Source organism: Carex rostrata, chromosome 17, assembly GCF_964058835.1.
Source record: "Carex rostrata chromosome 17, lpCarRost1.2, whole genome shotgun sequence".
In the NCBI taxonomy this organism is placed as follows: Eukaryota; Viridiplantae; Streptophyta; class Magnoliopsida; order Poales; family Cyperaceae; genus Carex; species Carex rostrata.
In genome coordinates this window covers 5600851-5624183 of record NC_135934.1, presented here as the reverse complement: position 1 = coordinate 5624183, position 23333 = coordinate 5600851, and the positions used below count along the sequence as shown (strand labels likewise).

The window sequence follows — 23333 nt, the reverse complement described above, 5'->3', positions numbered from 1 at the left end:
TTTCCTATAAATATAAACAGAATATGAATCTCAAGACGTATCAAAGTGGCGATCAATCAAACATTTGATCGAATTTGGTCATATACTCATCGAACCCCTTCCCTCCTCTTCCATTGCTTGTACATAGAAACAGTAGGAAATGAATAAAAAAATTATTTGAACAATAGAATATAAATCAGATACATTGTATGCTTAGTAATGATTATAATTTCGCAGCACTAACTATATTCTCCGTTTCTTTCTTCCGTAGTTAACAATTCTACGTACCTATCTAAAAAAATAGTAAAGAATTTTCAAAAAATATAAAATTTGGTCTTCAAATACATATTAATATGAAGAACAAGATGAACGGTTCAGATCGATCGTTTAAATTTTGAAAACTCAAATATTAAACCGTAGCACCGTAGATCTCTATGCAACCCACAGCACCTTAGCCTTACCCTTTAATGATTTAATTCATCATCATTTTTACATAACCACCGAGAATGCCCCTGTACCAAAATAAAATACAACATTTTATGTTTGGTTTTTTTTTTTTTTTTTTTACTTGGAATAAATATTTGTATTGCTTAGACAAATTCAAATAACTCGTATTGTACAATCTTTGCTTCGTTGTAGAGTTCAAGGTTTTATCTTAAGTGCTATGCAATAAAAATTTGGGCTAATATATAAAAAAAACCAACAAAATATTCTTCAATTTATTTTCTGTTACAGTATTTAATATCTCAGGCGGGTCGGTCACTGGTAGCAATAAAATATTAATACGTGCAGTAGACTAGAGAGAGACCATTAACCACGGAGAGAGATCATTAACCACAAGTAACTTCAACACATAATCATGATTGTCTTCTAGAAGATCATCAATTAGTTATCATTTTTGGTGGCATATATTGTGGGGCAATATATAATTACACGTTGATTTGGTTCTAATTTCTTGTCAACAGGAACAATAATATGATACAAGATCACACAAAACAACTGCATAGTTGTTGTAGTGTGATGTTACTGTTAGAAAATGACTATATATACAAGTCCAAAACATTTACAAAATTTTCTTCTTTTTTCTTCAAGGAAGATCGTGAGCCAGAAGATATTATCTACAAAAAACCAATCTATAGAGAGAAGATTAGGTGCGCCGTCATTTCGTATTTATTTGTTTGATATTGATATATAAAGAATCATTTCTTAAATTAAATTACCTGAATTATTTTTGTTGTGACGGTCTATTTTTTTCTAGAGTATGACATTATTGTTTGCTAGTTACGCCTTTAGCCCAGGAGATATAGGGCTCAAAATGTGGATAGCTGATCATGCTCAGTTTGAGCCTATAGAAACCCAATACGGCCCTTTTTCTATCAAGTTTATATGCATTACTTGAAGGGGAGCGTTTTAGCTCCGAATTTTTTATTAATAGGAAATAAATTAAATAAATATCGATATTAAAGAATGGTTTTGATTTTTTTCGAGATATAGGAAAAACGTGATAGACTATCACAGTCAGAATTAGGGTTAATTAATTCTCTCATCAACTAACTGAACCGCAAAGGAAAAAAAACGGAAAAACCCAGGCCATGATACTCCATCACGGCAAGAGATTTGTGAAAAAAAAAAAAATTGAACCGTAATGCAGTATCACAGCCAGAGGTTCGAAAATAAAAAAAATAAAAAAAAATTCATGAAAATTCGTGATCGACTATTTGGAGACCAAATTCGTGAAAATTCCAAATATTATAACACAGCTTAATATTGCATTCCAATATTTTTTATTTTTCAAACCTCTGGCTGTGATATTTCATCACGGCCCGATTTTTTTTTCACAAATCTCTAGCTGTGGAGTATCTCCGTGATACTCCATTATAGCCCGATTTTCTTTTTCTTTTTTTTTTATCACAAATCTCTAGCTTTGGAGTATCACGGCCTGAGTTTTTTCTGATTTTTTTCCTGCACAATTCAATTAGTTGACAAGGGGATTAATTAGCACTAATTCTGATTATGATAATCTATCACATTTTTCCTATATCTCAAAAAAAAAAAATCAAAACCGTTCTCTATTGATATTTATTTAATTTAATTCCTATTAATAAAAATTTCGGGTTTTAGCTTGGGGTTAGTCAACCGTTCCTAGCACGCCATTTCATTTGTTTGTTTAAAAAGTATTAACCATATAAAATTTTAATTTTCCACAAAATTCAAATTTAATTTCGTACTTTGTAATTGCTGAATACCCTACCCCTTTTGATTGCAGTTAGTATTTACATGTCCAATTCCCTGTTCTTCTATCGTTCATCTCATCAATATTGTGAAAATTATGTAATATAAACTTGAGTAAAACAAAGATAATATATTACCAAAGACCAAACTACCACAACATGACTATAGCATACTAAGTTATATGACAAACAATCGACCATATATCAGTAAGTAACATAATAGAAGGTACTACGACGAGAGCTAGATGCTGCATTGCAGCTATATATACATATAGTGTTAACTACTAAACATATTATAAAATTACTAGAGAACGAACTTTAGGAGCTAGTAGTTACTAATTAAGCTGCTTCAGCAAATCCGACCCTGAGATTTCCATAGTCGAACACAGTGTGATATGCACCCATAAACACGTCGCCTAGAATCCTGTGCCATAGGAAAAAAAATAAAACAAAAAACATGAATACGAAAACTCCGTGAAAATTAAACTTGATTGGAAAACCAAATGTACCTTAAAATAAAAATAAAAATAGAACTTATCACAAGAGTTTACCAGAGAGGTCCCTGAGGCACATCCAAAGCTATGAATCCACTGATGCATTGAGATGTCCCTCCTTGAGTGACCTCAAGAACATACTGTATATAAAGAAAAAAAATATATATTATCCCAATTTAGTTAAACAAAATTGTTTTACATGTAAAGGCAGACAAAAGCCAACAACTGGTAACATAAGACAATATCAACAATATCTACTTTATAAGGGTGATGTAATAAGACAATATCAAATGAGAAATAATTATAGTAGCAACAGTAATAAGACATATTTCCCTGATGTAATTACCTGCTCAGGTGTCAACTCAAAATTTTTACCACCAATGGTGAAAGAAACATTTGGCATGGAGGAAACACTATCACAGTCGACAGCTGATTCGCCCATGGGGCTAGGCAACCGCTCGCACAACTGAAAAAGGAAAAAAAGAATTAAAACAACAAAGAAAATTAAAAAATTAATATACACCAGATAATGTATATAATTGGAACCAAAACTTCACCTTGTCAACATAGTTGATTATTTGCTCGACAGATTTGTTCTGACTGATCTGGTTTTCCATCCATGTCACCGCCAATTCGCAGTAGGTACACATGGCATCAGTAACACCTGTCGTTGCTCTGTCGACCACACTCCTAATTCCTGCTTTGACACCACGGTACCCATCAAAAGAACAAACCCCAATGCTCGAGCACACCTTTGCCGGGTCTTCCTGCTTATAAGAAAATGATGGAAGTGCAATAAATTTTCTAACAGTAACAAACTAACACTATTATTTTAGAAAAAAAAAATTCCAAATTAATCCAATATATTATCATCTTTGCTATGACCATCCATTTAAGTTTGTACTTGCAACTAACACACACAAGACTTAAAGCATCTACATTGGGATTTCTTTTATATTTCTAAAAGCACGCGTGGTTTTTCTATTCTAATTTCTGGGATGTAACACAAATTTCTAATTTAGATCTCATTCTCTCTTCCATAGTAATAATTGCTGACATGACCACTAAAAGAAATTAAAAGCTAATTGCAGGAGTGCAGAGGTTTAGAAATTAAAATTAACTTAATTTCTATTTAGAGCTCGACAACTGTTTTTAATAATTGAAAACGAAAGTTGTTGATTCCATTGTTCGTTTGGGCCTAAATAGGCGTTACATTTGCATTCAACACCCTCAACTATTCTATAATTCCTATCTTACCAAACAGTCCCTATAGTTTCATATAATGCATAAACATACATAAATCTCATAAATCTCAACATTAATATCTTCTTAGTTTTACTGACATATATTAGATAAGACAAAAGAAGAAATTGCAAGTGTGATTTGCACATGTGAGAAACAATGGATAATCCTTTAGAACCATGGTAAATTATTTTATGTACAAATAAAATCACCAACCAAACTGCTTTATTGTAAGAGAAGGTAGATATATACCTTTGCAATAAGCTTTTCAATAATCATTTCACCATATTGTGCAGCTACAGCCTTGCACTGCTCGCTAAGTACACCAGCAGCTCCAATCTGTTGGTTTATTTCTGCAATAACACTCTGCAATACAAACACCAAAGAGGATAGTTCTTAGTTTATTCCATGATTCATTACATATCCACCACTTAGTATTTTTTTTACTTTTGCAGTATACTTTTCTTCTGTTAAATTTTGCAAAAAGAAATTTGAATGATGAAGTAAAGGCACATACTGTGGGACCCGCAATCAAAGAAGTCCCAGAATCAGCAATGGCAGCACAACCATTGGCACAGAAACCTGAAATTATCAGCTGCATGAGTAAATAATAATGAAAAAAATCGGTTTACACCAAAGTTTGAGATCAAAAGTTGTAAAAAATATTAATTCTAGTGGAATAGCAAATGTTTGTTCGTACCAGTTGATTGTTTGCCAACTAGAATGTCCCCCATATCAAACTGCACAAGGAGTACAGTAAATTATTAGAAGTTGCAGTTTAAATTTAGTATGGTAAATAAGCTCTACTTGAAAGTTACATGCAGATGTTACTTGTTTCGTCTTTTTTTTTTTCTTTCTTTCTAATATACTTATTTCATGATGCCATTTATCTCAGCAGATTAGTTCGGTATAATTGTATTTAAATCGAAAAGATTATCTCCCTCTAGAAGCATTCATCATTTATATGTATATCTTTAAATAGTTAGATGTGTCCTCTTTTATTATCTTACTGAGATGCAACACTGGAGATACTTGCTACCTGCACCAAAAGCTGCACTTACTGTATATAACAGAGTTATGTAGAGCATGAAACAAATTAACAGCTCATGTAAAAATATATCTAACAAAAATTAAACAGAAAAAGGGTTTGTGAGTTTAACCTGCCAATAACCTTTCGATGTGACAGGCACATAGGTATGTTCTCCCTTGAAATGATTTCTGTCTACCCCACCAAATACAACTTCACCACCTTCTCCATCCCCTGATTTACGGTTAAACCAGAAGGAAAACACTGGTTCCTTTATCAGGTTTTGGCTCACCATATTGTACCTGTTTTTGAGTTAAAACTATTGTTAGCCCTAAATTATTTATTATGCATTGCTGATATTAAAACTTACAATGAATATAAAGATACATTTTAAATCCTTCATTCCTTGTTTAGTACACAGTACACCACTATTTTTTATGTTTTACATCTCTAGGTTCATTGGAGTTCTCCAAGAGGGCATTTTCTTAACAGGAAAATCTGTGCCACATGGAAACTTTACTTACAAGTGCTCCATTTTACGTAAAAACTTTCCTTAACTGTAAATCAACTATCGTACCACTAAGTTATATTTACTGACAGATGCTTCATTTTATTTAACTCTTTCCTATTCTATGAATTAACACATTAGGATTTAATAATACCAGACAGGTGTGGAATTTCCAACTGAAATCTCCTGAAAACCGAGACCAAGAATTCCATCGAATTTTGCAACCAAGAATGTCACACTAGGTTCCCTAGTGGCTTCAATGAAGGCCTGAAATTTATTATCATTATTAAAGAGACTCAGAATATTAGTGAAAGGAAAAAGGTAAAACTTCATGAAGAGGAAGAAGACAAAAAAAAACCTGATCATTGACTACGAGATCACCAATTGTAATTTGGTCTTCACTGTAGAAACCAGAAATAGCCCCAGTTCCGTAGCGAATGCTAGCAGTTTGACCTAATAAGGTGATATATATATAGAGAGAGAGAGAGAAGAAAGCAACATTCAGATATTTGAAGGAACAAATAGATAGGCAAACCATGTATGACTGCAAGAATTAGACAAACAAAAAACTAATTCAAGTAGATAGAGAGTAGAGACTAAACCATTCTTCTTGTAAGTGCTGGATTGGCTTGACTTGTACTTGGAATGGAAGTAGCAAGCAACCTAAAAAACAAAACAAAATATACATTATTATTTGTTAGTCAACTATTCCATCAAATGAGTAAATAGTTAAATTCAGAACTAAGAATTCTTTTGCAATTCTAGATGACTATGTCACAAATGACCCAAGCCTGAAATTCAGTTTATATATATATTGGCAACCTTTGTAGAGTGTTTTTTCCTCATTTGTAACTGAACCACCGAAGACTACCTACTACCAGTTATTTCCTTTGATGAGACACAAAAACCTTTATTGCCAAAAGATAACAATTTAATTTCAAAGGAAGAGCTACCAAAATCAGTCAAATTCAGAATAAGAGTTTTAATTTTACAGGCATGAGATTTTCAAGCAACAAGAATAAACGCTTACAGAGAAATAGCACTTGGCGGATGGCACCCACAGATTGGAGCTACCAGTGTCAAAAATCACCGTGAAGTTCTGAGCCGGCGATCCGACACCGATCTCACCAAAATACTGTGCGTTCATGTAATTTTTGAGATCGATTATGTCTCCGGCGCTGTCCTCTCCAGGTCCGACCGGTCCAACCGGCTCGGGTTCAAGGTAGCCTCGCGACAGACCGAACTTCCTCGCCGCGTGCGCAACAGTTCCTTCCTCATTGAACGCAAGGCGCGAAGCGACCAGGCTGTCGCGGTTCAGAACTCGTTTCTTGAGCCCAACCCGGCGGAGACCATCCGAGGCTGATACTGGTGCGATCGCAACAGAGATCAGCAAAAGTGCTACTGGAAGAAAGAACTTCGCTCGATTCGCCATGGATTCGTAACTGCTCAGTTAAAGAACCTGCATTGTTAGAAGGTGGTACTAGAGGAAAAAAAAAAAAGAGCTTTTCCAAAAATAAGTGAAGTTACACAGAGGATAACAGAGAAAGAATACCTGAAGGAGATGAGACGATCAGACGAAAGAGATCAGAAAGTTTGTGAAGGAAATGATTGGGTAAAGGCAAAAGCAGAAAGGGCATTAAAAAAAGAGGAGGGTTCAAATGCCTCTATTTTTTGTGCCTCCATCATGCCTCTATTTTTTAAAACTTTAATAACTCAAAATTTAAAACTTAAAAGTCAAAATAAAACCGTTAGATGTGATCTATATTATTTTCTCTATGTGCTCATAAAAAATTATCACATTTCAATTTTGATTTTACGTTAATCAATAAGTTCAAAAATCAACGTCTATAAATCATCCTCATTAGTGCATTTTTTACAAGCTCTTAATGACAATCAAAATAAAATTGAAATGTAATAATTTTTTGCACATGCATAAATAAAATGATGTAGATTATATCCAACGGTTTTATTTTGACTTTTAAGTTTTAAATTTTGAATTATTAAAATTTTAAAAAATGGAGGCATGGTGGAGGCACAAAAAATGAAGGCATTTGAACCCTCTCTTAAAAAAAAGAGATGATGCTGCGAGATTGTACGGATAAACTCTCCAGGAACCCGGTCCACAACTTAACCGTTCACTCGTAGAGACGAACTCTGATTTAATGTTCTGCCTGTCAGTGAGATAAAGAAAACACCGGGTCTATTTGATAGTGAGAATCATTTGGATGTTGACGATGAACATTGAACAGGGATATTTTGTTTTGAGCGACTTCTTCCGAGTTCCATTCATGTTTTTGTTGAACCAGAAAACAGCGTATTAATGAACTGAGATAGGGAGAGAGACGGTTATCAAATGCAAACGCCAGGTTCATTGTTATTCAGAAATGGTAAAAATTCACTGAATCCAAGAGAAAAATTTACTCAGGGAAGTTACCTGGCTGCTAGTCAGCTACTATCAATTTACGGAAATAAATCTGCTACGATCCCAAGGGACTGTAGGGTCCCTACAATTCAAAATTCAACCTTTCAGTTCTTGAGTTGTACGAATCTCTATACAAATTATTTTTATGCACGAATCTCAAAACAAATGAACAACTCAAAAAATGAAAGGTTGGATTTGTAATTGTAGGGACCCTACAATCCCTTAGGATCGTAGCAGATTTATTTCCGTAAATTGAAAGTTGCTGGTAAGTGGTAACTTCCCTGAGTATGAAACATTTTAAACATTTTTAATGTTTAAAATGGATTTGGAATTGATAGTAGGGACCCTACTATGAGCGCTGGATAATTAACAGGTTTTCTTATTCTATGTAAGTATGAAACATTTTCTAAAATCACCGGTTGTTGGCAACTCTGATAAATCTTTTTTTTTATAAGATAATTCTTTCATAATGCTAAAAAGATGAGTACAGATACGTTGATGTATAAGTGGGTGGCAACGAGCTGGATCTAGCTTGAATTCATTTTGAGCTGGTTCGTCCGAGTTATGAACGAGCTGATCACGAGCTAGACAGCATAAAATACCCACAAATTTATACAAATTCATAAATTAATACCTAGTTGAGCTAGCTGATATAAGCTGACAAGCAAGCTACGTCCCCGCTTGAACTCGTTAATTATGAATCAAGGTAATAGCGAGCTGACTCGTTAACAGCACAACCCAATAACGAACGAGCTGTTAGCAAGCGAGTCAGGTGCGAGTCACGATCGAACCATGAACTATGAGGTTTTTTTTTTTTTTTTTGTTACTTTACAAGCTTTTTTGCCACCCTACAGTATAACCAATATACGGTACGGATAGGCCACCTCATATCCATTTTAAACATTTAAAACGTGAGTATGCTTAATTAAGCTAGACATCTCTAAAAAGGTAACTATACCGTTGGGTTTTTAACTTACCATGGCCATTAATAGTCCAAAAAAAGAAAGAAAATATAATGATAAAATCAGGACAAGAAAAGGACTTGGGTGGTCTAAGAATCGTTGTCATGATGTGGCTCAATTATTCGGGTGCGGAGACAGGTCGAATATTAATGAATGGTGGTGGGAAATTTACATTTATGGTACACAACATGAAATATTTATTTCAAATCTCATATAAATTTCCAAAAAAAAAGTGAGGCTATGATAGTATAGGGCATATTAGTCCGAACCATGGTGACAAATGAATTATTTGGTTTAGTTTGGCGAGGTTAAAAATTCGTGAATTGGGAATAATTCGGATATAATTCGAGAATTATTCAGATAAGAGATCTCAGTTCTGCAAGAGAGCAAAAAAAAATGTTCTGGCAAAAATTCTAGTAAAATTTGAATAATTTGCGAATTATTCTGATTTAATTCAGTCAAAGTTCGGTCAACCGAATAATTTGACGTTCATTTCATAATTCGGACTGTTTAAACTTCTTTTGGTTTTCTTAATCACGTCATTTCTTTTAGCTTCATTTTATCTAAAATCTTAATCTACACTTGAGTCTTAAGGCATCTCTACCCCCCAGACTGAACTTCTTAAGTCTCTACCAATAGATTAAGCCTTTTAAGTCTTATTTGGTTGTAACATAACTTGCAAAATAAGTACTTAATTCCGCATTTATGATGCCACACAAGAATAAAGTCTAACAGATAATATAGAATGAAAACTATTTATATTGTCATAATCTAACTCACCTACCCAAACTTCATAATATTATTATGCATTTATTTTCTCTCTCATATTAAAACTAATCTAAATAATAATAGTTTTAAGTCGTGAATTAACTATAAGTCTCAATCAAATAAAAATAACTTTTGTCATCTTACTTTGAATTAAGCGTAAACACTTATTTTTATTATAACTTCAACTCACAACCCAACAAGATCAATCCTACCCTTGTTGCTAAACATAAAATTAATCACATGACTCGCATTGCTATATTGCACAAACATGGGCAAGCGGCTGTTAGGCCTACACTGTCCGAATTCGTATCCTCTGCACTAACTCAAAGGTCCCGTTCGGCAACACATGGTGGATTAAATAATAATCCGTGCTAAGGAGGGGTTGTTCGGTAAGCTAAAGGAAGGGGGGGGAGGTGCCTTAAGGAACGGGCAGGGGATTAAGATCCGGGCAAAAGGAGGCTAAAGGAGGTTGTCTTAATCCGCGCTAAGGAACCGGTGTTCGGCAAGATTAAGTGGCTAAGGAAGCTAAATGAGGCTCATTTAGCCTTAAGGAGGCCCTAGCCGAACGGGGCCAAAGAGAATCTTTTGAGTTAATGAGTATTGATCATCCAATTTGTTTTATGATTCGTACAGATTAAATCTGCACTAATATTAAAGGACCTCCTATATCATAAGCAGAAATCGAATTAGCTATGTTTAAAATCAGATGGTTGAGATTCATTAACTCAAACAATTTCTTTTTTAGTTAATGCAGAGAATATGCATTCTACACTGTCCCACGTAAAAGCTAGATGATGAGGCCGGGACCAGTAAAGTTGATGTATTTCTTTTTGTTTTATTGAAGAGGCCTAGTAATGTGGTAGGAGTGCGACGTGATCGTGATGCATTAATTCAGGAAGCAAATCTGCTGCGATTCTAAAGGATCGCAAGACTCTGCGATTCCAATTTCAACCATTCATTTATTGGAATATACTAATCTCAAAAGGATATTATTTTTGTGCACGAATCTCAAAATATATAAACGGTTGAGATTAGAATCGCAGGTCCCTGCAATCCTTTGGAATCGCAGCAGATTTATTTCCATTAATTCATGATGATGATGGGTTGCAGAGCGTGAGTAGCAAGCAGAGAGGTCGGTGTGGGTCATATTGGGTACATCCAAAATCCAAAACCTGTTCCAAATATGTGTATGCCACTATGCCAGTGGAAATAAATCTGCGACGATCCTTTATGAGTGAATAGTAACTCTACCATTCCTTCTTTTCTGAATTCAACCATTAAATTATTTCAAAATATGTGCATATAAAAGTTCTGAAAAAATTGTTTTGAGATTTGTTCTCTAAAAAAATAGAAGGTTAGATTAAAAAAAAAAATTGTAGGGTTACTATTTACTCATTGTAACAGATTTATTTCCGTATACTAGTTATTCGAAAAGTATATAATAATGTGGTATTAGTCAAACTTAATCTGTATAAAAAGCGGTACACGAATTATGAAATGAATCAAACGGTTTCTAACAGGCATAAATATTACAAAATACTTGTTGGCAGGTTGCTTCGTTAATATATCCCTCCAAAACACACATCCACACACGCAAGAAAATCTGTGTTTATGTATATGCGTCTCAGCGTCTCGTGGAGGAGAAGAGTGTATTCATTTTGTTTTTGTTTTTTCTTTATTAAGAGCTATTATTTTTTCCCTTTAGATTCATATATTATTGTATATATGTATTAATATTGTACTATGTTATTGAAGTATTAAATTTTATTGTTGTTGTTGTTGTTATTATTATTATTATTATTAATTTATGGTATACATGTATAAGTACTTATACGTACGTAGTTAATTTGTTGACAGATAAATTATTTTTTCTTAATGTTTTAGGTTATACTATGAGGTTTATATTAAGCAGTTGCGATTTGTTGATTCTTAAGTGCGATTTTTTTACAATAGCCCCTCTAGAATTTCTTAATCACAAATTTTACTTGACGGAGTGATTTTTATCTTTTGTGTGTCGTGTGCATATCCATCGATATAAAATTAAAGTAATTATATAGTTTCTCTTCATTCATTCTATCGTCCCCGCATCTTAATTTCCAATATCTAATTTAGTTCCTTTTATACATATTTAGACTTGATTTTTTTTTCTCCATGTTATAAAATAATACAAACAAGCATAAGATGAATAAACAAAATAGAGAGGAAAATATGACAATCTCTTTATTTATATATTTCTCATATGTGTGTACAATACAAGATTATAAAGCCTTTATTTATAGGCTACAAATTGTAAATGAAAGCCATACAAATAATAAATGGAGAAATGAATTCCAATAGTAGTGGGGATCAATATGCATGGAGTAGTGGGAAAATAAATTGAGGATTAATATGGGAGTTACAAAATGAATGACATCCACACATTTAATATATATTCATAACACTCACCCTTGGATGTCAATTATATAAGAATATACCTCATTAAAACCTTACTAGGAAAAACCCTATGGGATAAAAACCTAGTGAAGGAAAAATAGTACAATATTCTTCTAAATACGCAGCTATAGCCTTACCAGGAAAACCCAGTGGAAAAAACCATGGTTAAGGAAAATATAATGCATATTAACTCCCCCTCATGACAGCATCAATCAAGATCTTTAAGTCGGCGAACTCCAATATTATGAACTAGCTTTTTGAATATTGCAGTAGGGAGTGCCTTAGTGAATAAATCTGTTGAATTTTTCACTTGAACGAATTTTCTAAACATTAATAACATTATTCTTTTAGAGATCATATGTGAAAAAGAATTTTGGTGAAATATGTTTTGTTCTATCTCCTTTAATGTATCATTCATTTCATTGAGCAATACATATAATATTATATTCATATATGATCTTCGAGATCATTTCTCTAAAAGACAATCTACATGTCTGACAAATGTGTTAAATCACAGATCTTAACCAAACACATACTTGACTTGCTTTTGTGTATTGCTAAATTTTCTCATAGGTAGCGAAATATATGTTTAATTATATGTCAATATCTTCGCGTGAGAGAAGAACTATATCTTGCTAATAAATTTACTATAAATGATATATCATGTATTGAATGCTCATCAAGATAAGTGCTCATATTGCACTAAGATATGATACTTCAGGACCAAATAGTTCTTCATCATTTTCTCGAGGTCTAAATGATCTTTATTCACATCTAATGATCTTACAACCATCGGATTGCTTAATGAATATTATTTATCCATATAAAATTATTTCAGCACTCTTGCAATATAATTTTCTTGATGCATAAATATATCATTTTTAAATGTTCAATTTGCAATCCAATGCAGAACTTTGTTCTTCCAAGATCTTTCATCTCAAATTCTTCATTTAAATAATTTATTCTTTTGGAAGCTCTTCAGTAGTTCCAATGATACTTAGATCGTCAACATAAACTGCAGTTATAATAAAATCATTTCTATATCTTTTCATGAAAATACATGGACAGGTCGTATCATTCTTATATCCATGTTTCAATAAATATTCACTTAAATGATTACAGCATATGCGTCCATATTGCTTTAATCGATATACAAATTTATTCAATTTAACTGAATAATGTTCTCGAGAACCTAAATTACATGCTTCAGGCATCTTAAATCTTTCAGAGATTTTCATATAAATATCATTATCAAGCGAGCCATTTAAATAGGCTGTAGCAATATCCATTAGGTGCAAATTAAGTCCTTCATGGACTGCCAGACTAATTATATATCAAAAAGTTGTTGCATCCACCACATATGAGTATACCTCAAAATTTCACCTTTCTCATTTTATTTTCTCATAAATATTCATTTATATCCTACTGGTTTTATACCTTGAGGTACAAAGACTACAGGTCCAAAAACTTCTCATTTTTCAAGAGAGTTAACATCTACCTCAATTGCACCTTTCTATTTTGGCAAATCATTCTTTTGTCGACATTCTTTAATAGACTTCTAGTCATGATCCTCAATATTTATTATGTTTAGCGCTATATTATATACAAAAATATTATTGATATCAATTTCATCTCGGTTCCATCTTATTTCATTCATGATATAATTTATCGAGATCTCTTTATTTTCATGAATTTCAGATACATGAGTTTCTGCTGGAACTCCAATATTACTTATAATTTTATTCTCTTCTGGAGTTTTATCTAAAATTATCATATTCTCGACTTGACCATTTTTATTATTTGCTCCTTTTCTTTTTCGAGGATTTTTATATTTTTAATCTTTGGAACCGATTGCTTTTCCATGCTTCATGCGTGTTATAATTAGTCTGTCCAACAGGGACACCGACTTTAATTGGAGCATTAGCAGCTGGTACATGTGATTTGGTCACGTTCTTTGAGTTTGTGAATGTGTCTGGCAATTGATTCACTAACATTTGCAAATGAATTATCTTTTGAACATTTAGTTCACATTCTTTAGTACGAGGATCAAAATAAGACAATGATAATTCATACTAATATATGTTTTTCCAGCTGATAGTTTTCTCCATCTAAGGTTAGAAATTTTTATTCATCAAAATCACAACCGGCAAAATTAGCCATGAATAAATCTCCCATCAATGGTTCTAGATACTCTATTATATATGGAGATTCAAAATCAATATAAATTCCCAACTTTTTTTTTATATCACATTTTAGTGCATTGTGGTGGAGCAATTAGAACATATATCGCATATTCAAAAATTCTTATATGGGAAATATTAGGTATGTGACCAAAAATCAATTATAAGGGGAAGCTTTATAATAGCTAGTTGACATGATGTGAATTAGTTTTATTGCATGTAAAATATCATATCTTCTTTTTATATATGAACATTTACATGATGTTCAATATTAATTCTGACATTTTCTAGATGTATTTTCATAATTGGATAATCATAAAATTATGTTATTTAATCAAATCAATTGAGCAAGTAATCTCGCAAACGCCAGGTTGTGATTTGATAATAAACATACATGTGACCATCTTATTGATGCATCAATTAAAATCATAAAATATTCAAATGGTTCACATGTTGGATATATTGTTCCACAAATATCATATTGTATACGTTCTAGAAATAAAACCAACACATAAAAATTCATCAGATTGAATAATCTTCTGGTTCTTTGATGAATGTTTACATTAATTCTCTATTATTTTTCGCATCACTATTGATCCGGAATGGTCCAACCGGTCATGCCAAACTATAAACATATTATTGTATGTAAACTTCTGGTTTACAATAACATGTGTTTCAATTGCATTAATATATGTGTAGTACAAGTCAGAGAAAAAACATATGCAATTTATTTTCAATATGCATTGTTTTTCATATATTCAATATTTTTTCATTAGTTGTCTCAATATGATATCCATTTCGGCGGATATTTTTAAAACTTAACAAATTTATTTGAGACTTACAAGAATATAATACATCATCATCAATATAAATTTGTATTCCTCCATGTAATAACAAAATAACTCTTCTGGAGCTTTCAATCAATTTTTTTTTATAAAAATAAATAAACACCATTTCAACAATAATCAATAATAAAAAGAATAAATAAGTAGTATTTAAAAAAATTAAACATAAATAAGCAAATTTTATCTTACATTTATATTTTTTATGCACTACAATCAATAATTCATTCCCCTTTATTGTTGGTGGTAGGTAGTATGAGTAGTACTAGAATCTATAATTTTAAATTTGATAGATCTTGGTTGAGTGAACGAGGATTTATAGAATTGTTAGAACAATGGTGGACTGAGGTAGTAATTTTAAATAATATAGGAGATCAATGGAGAATTAAACTTCAGAAGTTGCGACAAAAAATTCGAGGATGGAGTTATAATTTAGTAGGGGAAAAGAAAAGAGTTAAAGCATGCTTACTTGAGGAAATAGATGCTTTTGAACTTAATAATGAAACTAGGCTTTTGAGTAATTCTGAATTGGAAAGATGGACTGAGTGTCAAGTGCAATTTAGGCAAATTATGAGTGAAGAGGAATCTTATTGGCAACAGAGAGCTAGGTTGACCTGGTTTTTAGAGGGTGATTTGAATACAAAATTCTTTCATATATGTGCCTCTAATAGAAGAAGAAAAAATACTATTCTAACTTTAGAACATGAGGGGGTAATCATTAGTGATCCAGCAGCTGTGAAAAGTCATGTGACTAATTTCTATAAAAACTTGTTAGGAACATGTAATACTAGAGATGTATCTATGCAGGAGGGGTTATGGGTTGCATCTGAAAAGTTGAGTGAGTCACAATGTTTTGACTTAGATCAGATGTTTTCTTTAGATGAAATTAGGGAAACTGTTTTTGCTTGCAATGCCTCTAAAGCTCCAGGACCAGATGGGTTTTCATTTGCCTTTTATCAAGCTAGTTGGGACTTCATTAAATCTGATTTATACAAAGTTTTTACATCATTTTATTTTCATGAGCTAGATATTTCAAAATTGAACATGGCTTATGTTTGTCTCATACCTAAGAAGGAGATAGCTCCTTGTATTTCTAATTATAGACCTATTAGTCTTATTAATTGCAGTTTTAAACTAATTACCAAATTGTTGGCTGATAGGTTAGCAAAAGTGATGGATTTTTTAATAAGTGATACTCAAACTGCTTTTATCAAAGGTAGGTATATTTTGGATAATGTGGTTTGTGCTAATGAGGTATTACATCAAGTTCAAGTCTCTAAAACAAAAGGTGTCCTTTTTAAGTTGGATTTTGAAAAGGCGTATGATTTAATAAATTGGCAATTTCTACAAGAAGCTTTACTTGCTCGGGGTTTTGGGTCTAAATTTAACGATGGATTTCTGATATTTTGCAAGGTAGTCGGACGTGTATTAGTGTAAATGGTTGTTTGGGAGAATACTTTAGTTGCAAGAGAGGATTGCGACAGGGGGATCCTCTATCTCCCTTTCTATTCGATATAGTGGCTGAGGCTTTGCATAAAATTTTACAAAAAGCTAAAATGGCAGGTTTTCTTAAAGGTTTGGGTAATTTTGTAGGTGTTGGGGATATCTTGAATCTGCATTTTGCAGATGATACCTTATTGTTTTTGGAAGCAAGTGACAAGATGGTCGAAACTCTTAAATTATTATTATCAGGTTTTGAGAATATGACTGGTCTGAAAATTAATTATCACAAGAGTGTTATGATACCACTGAATTTAAATGAGTTAGAAAGTAAGAGATTAGCGGATAGGTTTGGTTGCACCATAAGTCAATTACCTATAACTTACTTAGGAGTACCTGTGCATTGGAAATCTATTCCTGTCGAATGTTGGCATGTCCTAATCGATAAAATTGAGAAAAAATTACAAGGATGGAAAAGTAAATTACTTTCTATAGGGGGTAGAGTAACATTACTAAATGCAGTAATTTCTGCCATTCCTTTATATTGGATTGCTCTGTATAAAATGCCTGTTCAAATTAGAAAGCATATTGACAAACTTAGGAGAAGGTTTTTATGGTATGGGGGTAGTTCAGTTAGAAAAAAGATTTCTTTAGTTTCATCGTCAGTAGTTTGTGCTAGTAAGTCGCAGGGGGGTTTGGGTCTTTTAAACTTGCATACTATTAATATAGCTTTATTAGCTAAATGGTGGTACCGATATAATGACCCTGCAGTTGTAGGGATGTGGAAGTCTATTATTCTAGCTAAATATGGGTCGCAAGGGTATAGTTATAGGATGCCAGCTTTTTGGAGGAATGTTCTCAAACTAAGACCATTTGTTGATTTGGGGTTTCAAAAAAAATTGGAAATGGTAAGGAGGTTTTGTTTTGGACAGATAGATGGATGGGCGAATATCCTTTAAGTGATTTATATCCCCAGTTATTTTTAGTTGCAACTAATATTGGTATATCTGTAGCTTCAGTTCTAGATTCTGGGATTATTAACTTAGCTTTTAGGAGACAACTAACAGGGGAACTTAGGGATGAATGGTATAGTTTAGTTACTCAATTGAGGGTAGTGCACTTGGATATTGATGCGATGGATAGTTTGAGTTGGAGATGGAATACTAATGGTAGATTTACGGTAAATTCTTTTTATAGTTGGCTTGAGTATGGAGGGATTCAAAATGTTGCTTTTAATACTATTTGGAAAGCAAAGATTTCATTTAAAATTAAGATTTTCTTGTGGCTTGTTAACCAGGATAAGATACTTACCAGAGTAAATTTGAGCAAAAAAGGATGGCTAGGAGAAGTAGCTTGTCAGTTTTGTGGGGCACCTGAAACAATAGATCACTTGTTTGTGCAATGCCTCTTTTTTAGAACAATTTGGAATTGGATTGCTGATTATAATAATTTCGCATTTGATATTACAACTATGGAGGAATTGTGGTTTATTGATGCTTTAATTCCTTTTAAAGATAGGTATTTGATCGAATTGGTTAGAGGGGCAGTATTGTGGGTCATGTGGTTAACAAGAAATAAACTTTGTTTTCATGGGATACATACTTCTCTTAGATCCATAGGATCTCAAATTATTTCTTTAGCACAATTTTGGGTGAGATCCAAAGGAAGGGGTACTCTTCTTACACTATCCTTAGTTCTACCTACTGATGTCATGCAATTGCCTGTTTTCTTTGATAATTTTCTATTGCAGGAGGAGAGGGTAGCTGGAATAAATGGGTTAGAGCATCAGACTGATGATGATACCTTATTGGTAGTTCATTCGGTCGTTTCTGACATTTAGCTAGATGATATGCATGTTATTTCGTATATGTTGCTGTTTTTGATGGCTTTGTGTTGCCACCTATTTTTATAGTTTCAATTTGTAGTATGCTATGTGATTTTCGTTGATGTATCGTTTATAGGTTGTGTGTAAAACAGGTACCAGCGGTTTGGTACCACGTTTGATAAACTCTGTAGGTTTCGTTTCTTAATGAAATCGGTGGTCTATACCACTTTTATAAAAAAAAAACAATCAATATAAATAATAAATAAGTATTAATTCATTTTTCAAAATAAAGAATGAACAACTATTCATTTTTTATCTTACAATTTTCCGTAACAACATAAAAGATAAAAATTAAAATTCCACCTTATATTGTAATACCTCTAATGAAATAGATAAGCTTCTTTAAGGCATTGTATTAATAGAAACGAACAAGCTTCTTTTAGGGCATTGTATTAATAGAAAATTAAATGATTTATGAAAGTAAATCATCTCTTTTCAAATAATTTTGTATAAGTTTGATATACTATTTTTTTTTCAAATAGTGAGGGCTCAATTTTTCATAAATGTCACCTATTTTATATATCTCTTTTTCATCATTCAAATAATGTCAAATCATTTGACTAAATTGAGTTTGTCCGTAATAGTTCAATATAATGCTTTGACGTACTACAGGTACATTGGCGTACGACAGGTACATGACTAATAATAGCATGAATTTTCTTATTTGTTATTCTCTTCACTTTCTAATTATTTCTCCACTTCTAGTGGTAATTCTTTTTGTTCATTTATTTTTCCACTTCTAGTGGAATGATGCGTTTTTTCTTCATTATCACGTCCATATCTAATAGTTTGTCCATCATATTATTTTCCACTTCATATGTAATTATTATTTTGTTCAACCAGAACAAGACATGTGGCTTCAATAATTTATTATAATTGAACTTCAGGTCAATTGATAAAATTGATGAAATAGCTTCAGACCAATTTCATTAATATAATTTATATTCATATGGCTTCGGGCCATTTCATTAACATAATATAATGTAAAAGATAATGTATAAACTCGAAATATTTCTTGAATCTTTTTCGGGAAGAGTACATCAAAAAATTTCACATCATATAAATCTTATTGAAATCTTCTTCAAGAAGATATATTGAAATATTCTCATATTAATTTTTGTGAGCCACATAAATCTTCTTCAGGAAGATTAAATTATTAAAAAAAATATGAACATCACATTAATTTTTGCACATTATTTAAAAAAAATTTCATTATCTTTCCACTTCAGGTGGAAATATGTGTTTTTGTAATAATCACCATGATAATAAACTCATTCTTGTACGTCCACATCCACAAGTTTTTTTTTCAAATTTATTATTATATATTGCTATATTTACTTCAAGAAATGAAGCAGAACAAATTAAATTATTTTGTCCAACAACTCATTATAATCTCTTCAACCATAAAGAGATAATAAATCAACTTAGAATATCTTTTAACTTCTTCAAGAAGATTAAATTATTGAAAAAATATATATATAAACATCATGATAAATTTGCGCATCATATAATTTTTCTTTATATCTTCTTCAGGAAGATCTTCTTAATATCTTTTGAAATCTTCTTCAAATTGATAAAATGGATACAATGGCTTCGGGCCAATTGCTCGGTGGATTTTATAAAATTGAGAATTTTCGTAATATCTCTTGAAATCCTCTTCAAGAAGATTCAATTATTGAAGAAAAAAAATATGAACCACTATACAATATTTATACATCATATAAGTCTTCTTCAAGAAGATTTTTCTTTTAAATCTTCTTCGGGAAGATTAAATTAAAAAATGCACTTCATATAAAATTCTATGAATCATACTAAACATCTCAAAATAAATATAAATAAATTGATAACTTATTTCATTTAGAAATTACTAGGAAGTATTATTTATATAAACAAAATAGAGAGGAAAAGATGACAATCTCTTTATTCATATATTTCTCATATGTGTGTACAATACAAGATTACAAAGCCTCTATTTATAGGCTACAAATTGTAAATAAAAGTCATACAAATAATAAATGGAGAAATGAATTCCAATAGTAGTGGGTATCAATATGCATGGAGTAGTGGGGAAATAAATTGAGGATTAATATGGGAGTTACAAAATGAATGACATCCACACATTTAATATATATTCATAACACTCCATTCAATTTAGACCATATTTTTTGACAATCTATGAGTAATTTTGTTAATCTAAAACTATAAACGTCTTTTACGCGATTTTATATTTCAAATAAAATCCATGATGAAGTACTTTCGGATTCTTCACCTCGCAAGTATTTATACCTGATCATGCAAGTGTGCATAGTATGGAATATTTGATATTAAAATATGGAATATGTTAGGTACAAATATCTGACACATGTGTTGGATTGTGTCATAATCTACTTATCTGTTTGACTAGATTTACAAAACATATATATATTTTGTTCGCTTCTCAGAGTGTGCTTACAAAGTTCCAAATACAACTAATTGTACTTGTTTTAAACCTTGAATCCACTCACGTCTAGGATTGCAAGTGTACAATCCTATCCGTGTAGTAAAATAAGGTATCGATCCTCAGGAACGGTTAAACTCAATTCTAGACTTTCACAAATCCAAGTTAGGTACTAGAAGTTTGAAGAATTGGGTTTGATTTGTTTCAATTTCTAAATTTCAAAAGACAATTCAATTAAAGGTAAATGAAAGCGATTAAAAGATTTGGTTTTGAATCAATTATAAAATGTGTTCTTAGGGTTTCAGACTTCATCTCCAAACTTGTTCTTCTCTGGACCTATCATACAACTCGCATCATCTCTGATGCGACCTGTGTGATGCGACTCGCATCATCTCTGATGCGGGTCGCATGGCCCTCGAGCAGAGCTGACATGAGTTCGTATCTAAGTTGATTTCTTGTGCGAGGCTTCGACCTGTGGCTCTCGCCTACTGGTATCTAACCTAGATTGATTGTCTGGTTAACTAGAAGTATCTATAACCTCTCGATAATAGAAATTTCACCTCTCGGTTACTATTGATCTTAGATCTACTTCAAGTGCTCAATTACAATTGCAAGATACATCAAGGCCTAATTACTAGAAGAGATGCTATAGACATCTAACAGTAGACAATCAAGAATCAATCAAGAAATCACAATCAAGCAAACAATGAATACTCAAACAACAATCACACAAGTTCAACATTAGATCAAAACATCATTCAACTCAAAGAAAAGGTTTGGAGATTACATCTTAACCCTAAGAAACAGGGATCTACTCAAGCATAACAAAAGTAAACATGAAAGAGAGAGAGAATAGGCAGATCATAATGGAGCTCGAAGATCCAAGGTGGATTGGAGAGGATCTTGCAATCTTCTCTTCTTCTCCTCTTCTTCAAGCAAGCTCCAATCTCCTTCTTCTCTCTTGATCTTCGCTCTTTTTGTGTTCTGGAATGTAGAGGGGGAAAAAACCTCCCGAATTCTGGCATAGGACCTCCTTATATAGGCAACAGAGTTGACTTTGGGCTTGTCAGATTTAATTTGAACTGGGCGGCAACAGTTGATGCGACTCGCATCAGGTGGATGTGACTCGCATCAGATGGTCTTCAGGAGAGAGCAGTGAGGGTCGCATCGCAGGTCGCTTTGGGCTTGGATGCGACTCGCACCAGGTGAATGCGAGTCGCATCAGAGCTTCCTGAAGTCTACCAATTGCCTGATTTTGCCCAATTTCGCCTGATTCCTGCAAAGTAAGAACCAAAACTTAGCAGTACCACATTCTATGGATATTCAATGTAAAAGGTACCCTTTGTTGGTTCAAAATATAGATTTTTCGTATGGAAACAAGTCGAAATGATAGGTCTAATAATGTGATAACAAATTCCCCCAAGCTTAACCTTTGCTTGTCCTCAAGCAGAAATCTAAAAATTGGTACCGGTTTGGACTCTAAATGCAAATTTCCTAAATGCAAGAATTTATATGAGTTGTTTCAATTGGGAACTTTAAAAATCATGTTGGTATAACTTGGACTTTCCTAATTAACCTTGATTCTCCACACAAATCGACCAACCAAACTTCAAATTCTGAAATATTTGAATACTTGTAAAGCTGAGCACTTGAATCAATCAAGTTATCATTTATCTATTTAACTATTGTCCTCATTTGTGGAGATTTTCCCTTTTTAACCCCCCCAAGCTTGGAACAAGCTTAGGTCAGAAAGTTGCAGACTTCGCGTGTTGATATGTGCAAAATTTTCTTTTTTTTTCTAAGTGGGAGACGAGCTCAAAGGCGCCCTAAAAGGACTTATTGCCAGTACTCTTATGTTCTCCATCTATTATTATATTTTTATTCTTTTGCACATATCATGAATACACACATCCTTTGATATTCATTCATACCAAATGATATCCCAAACTTTCTTTATCAATAACCCCCATTTCCCTATTTGAGAAGGCACAAGTCAATTTCTAAATGAGTTTCTCAATACATTTCAAGTTTTCATCATTACAAATGGTCAAAACATTCGTCCTCATCAGTTTGTTGGTCAATTATGGGATAGTTCGAATCTCCTAGGGTCATCCTGATCAACACCAACAATTATTCAAAAAGTTTCCAATTTACACAATCACACAAATTCCTACCTAAAAATGCAATAAACAAGTAAACATGGTCTAAGTAAGAACGAATAAATCCTAAAAATCCTAAAGTCACCCCCCCCAAGCTTAGTCTGAGCATTGTCCTCAATGCTTCAAGACTCTAGGATAAAGCAAAAGGAAGGGGAGAAGAAAAACAAACCTGCTCAGTCATCGGAGGGGTCGAACCTCCAATCGCGCAGAACATCCTCAATGTCACCCACTCTGCGCTGTAAGTCGTAGAGAATGGCACCCTGCTCAGACCTCATGTCATAGACGAGGCTGTAGATATCCTGGATAGTGGGTGGGGGAACTGGT

General features: G+C 32.7%; 1 protein-coding gene across 1 annotated transcript; it reads right to left on the bottom strand.

Moving 5' to 3' along the window:
* Positions 1-2321: 2321 nt before the first annotated feature.
* LOC144567956 (cyprosin-like) lies at positions 2322-7132 on the bottom strand. Its single transcript, XM_078318157.1, has 13 exons — positions 7034-7132; positions 6512-6923; positions 6084-6144; positions 5840-5934; positions 5636-5748; positions 5107-5275; positions 4647-4686; positions 4464-4528; positions 4199-4312; positions 3262-3471; positions 3051-3170; positions 2762-2844; positions 2322-2634 (listed from the first exon to the last, which is right to left on the bottom strand). Exons 2-13 carry the CDS (start codon positions 6911-6913, stop codon positions 2550-2552), a joined length of 1557 nt encoding a protein of 518 aa, XP_078174283.1. The 5' UTR covers positions 6914-6923; positions 7034-7132; the 3' UTR covers positions 2322-2549.
* Between the last annotated feature and the right edge of the window lie 16201 nt (positions 7133-23333).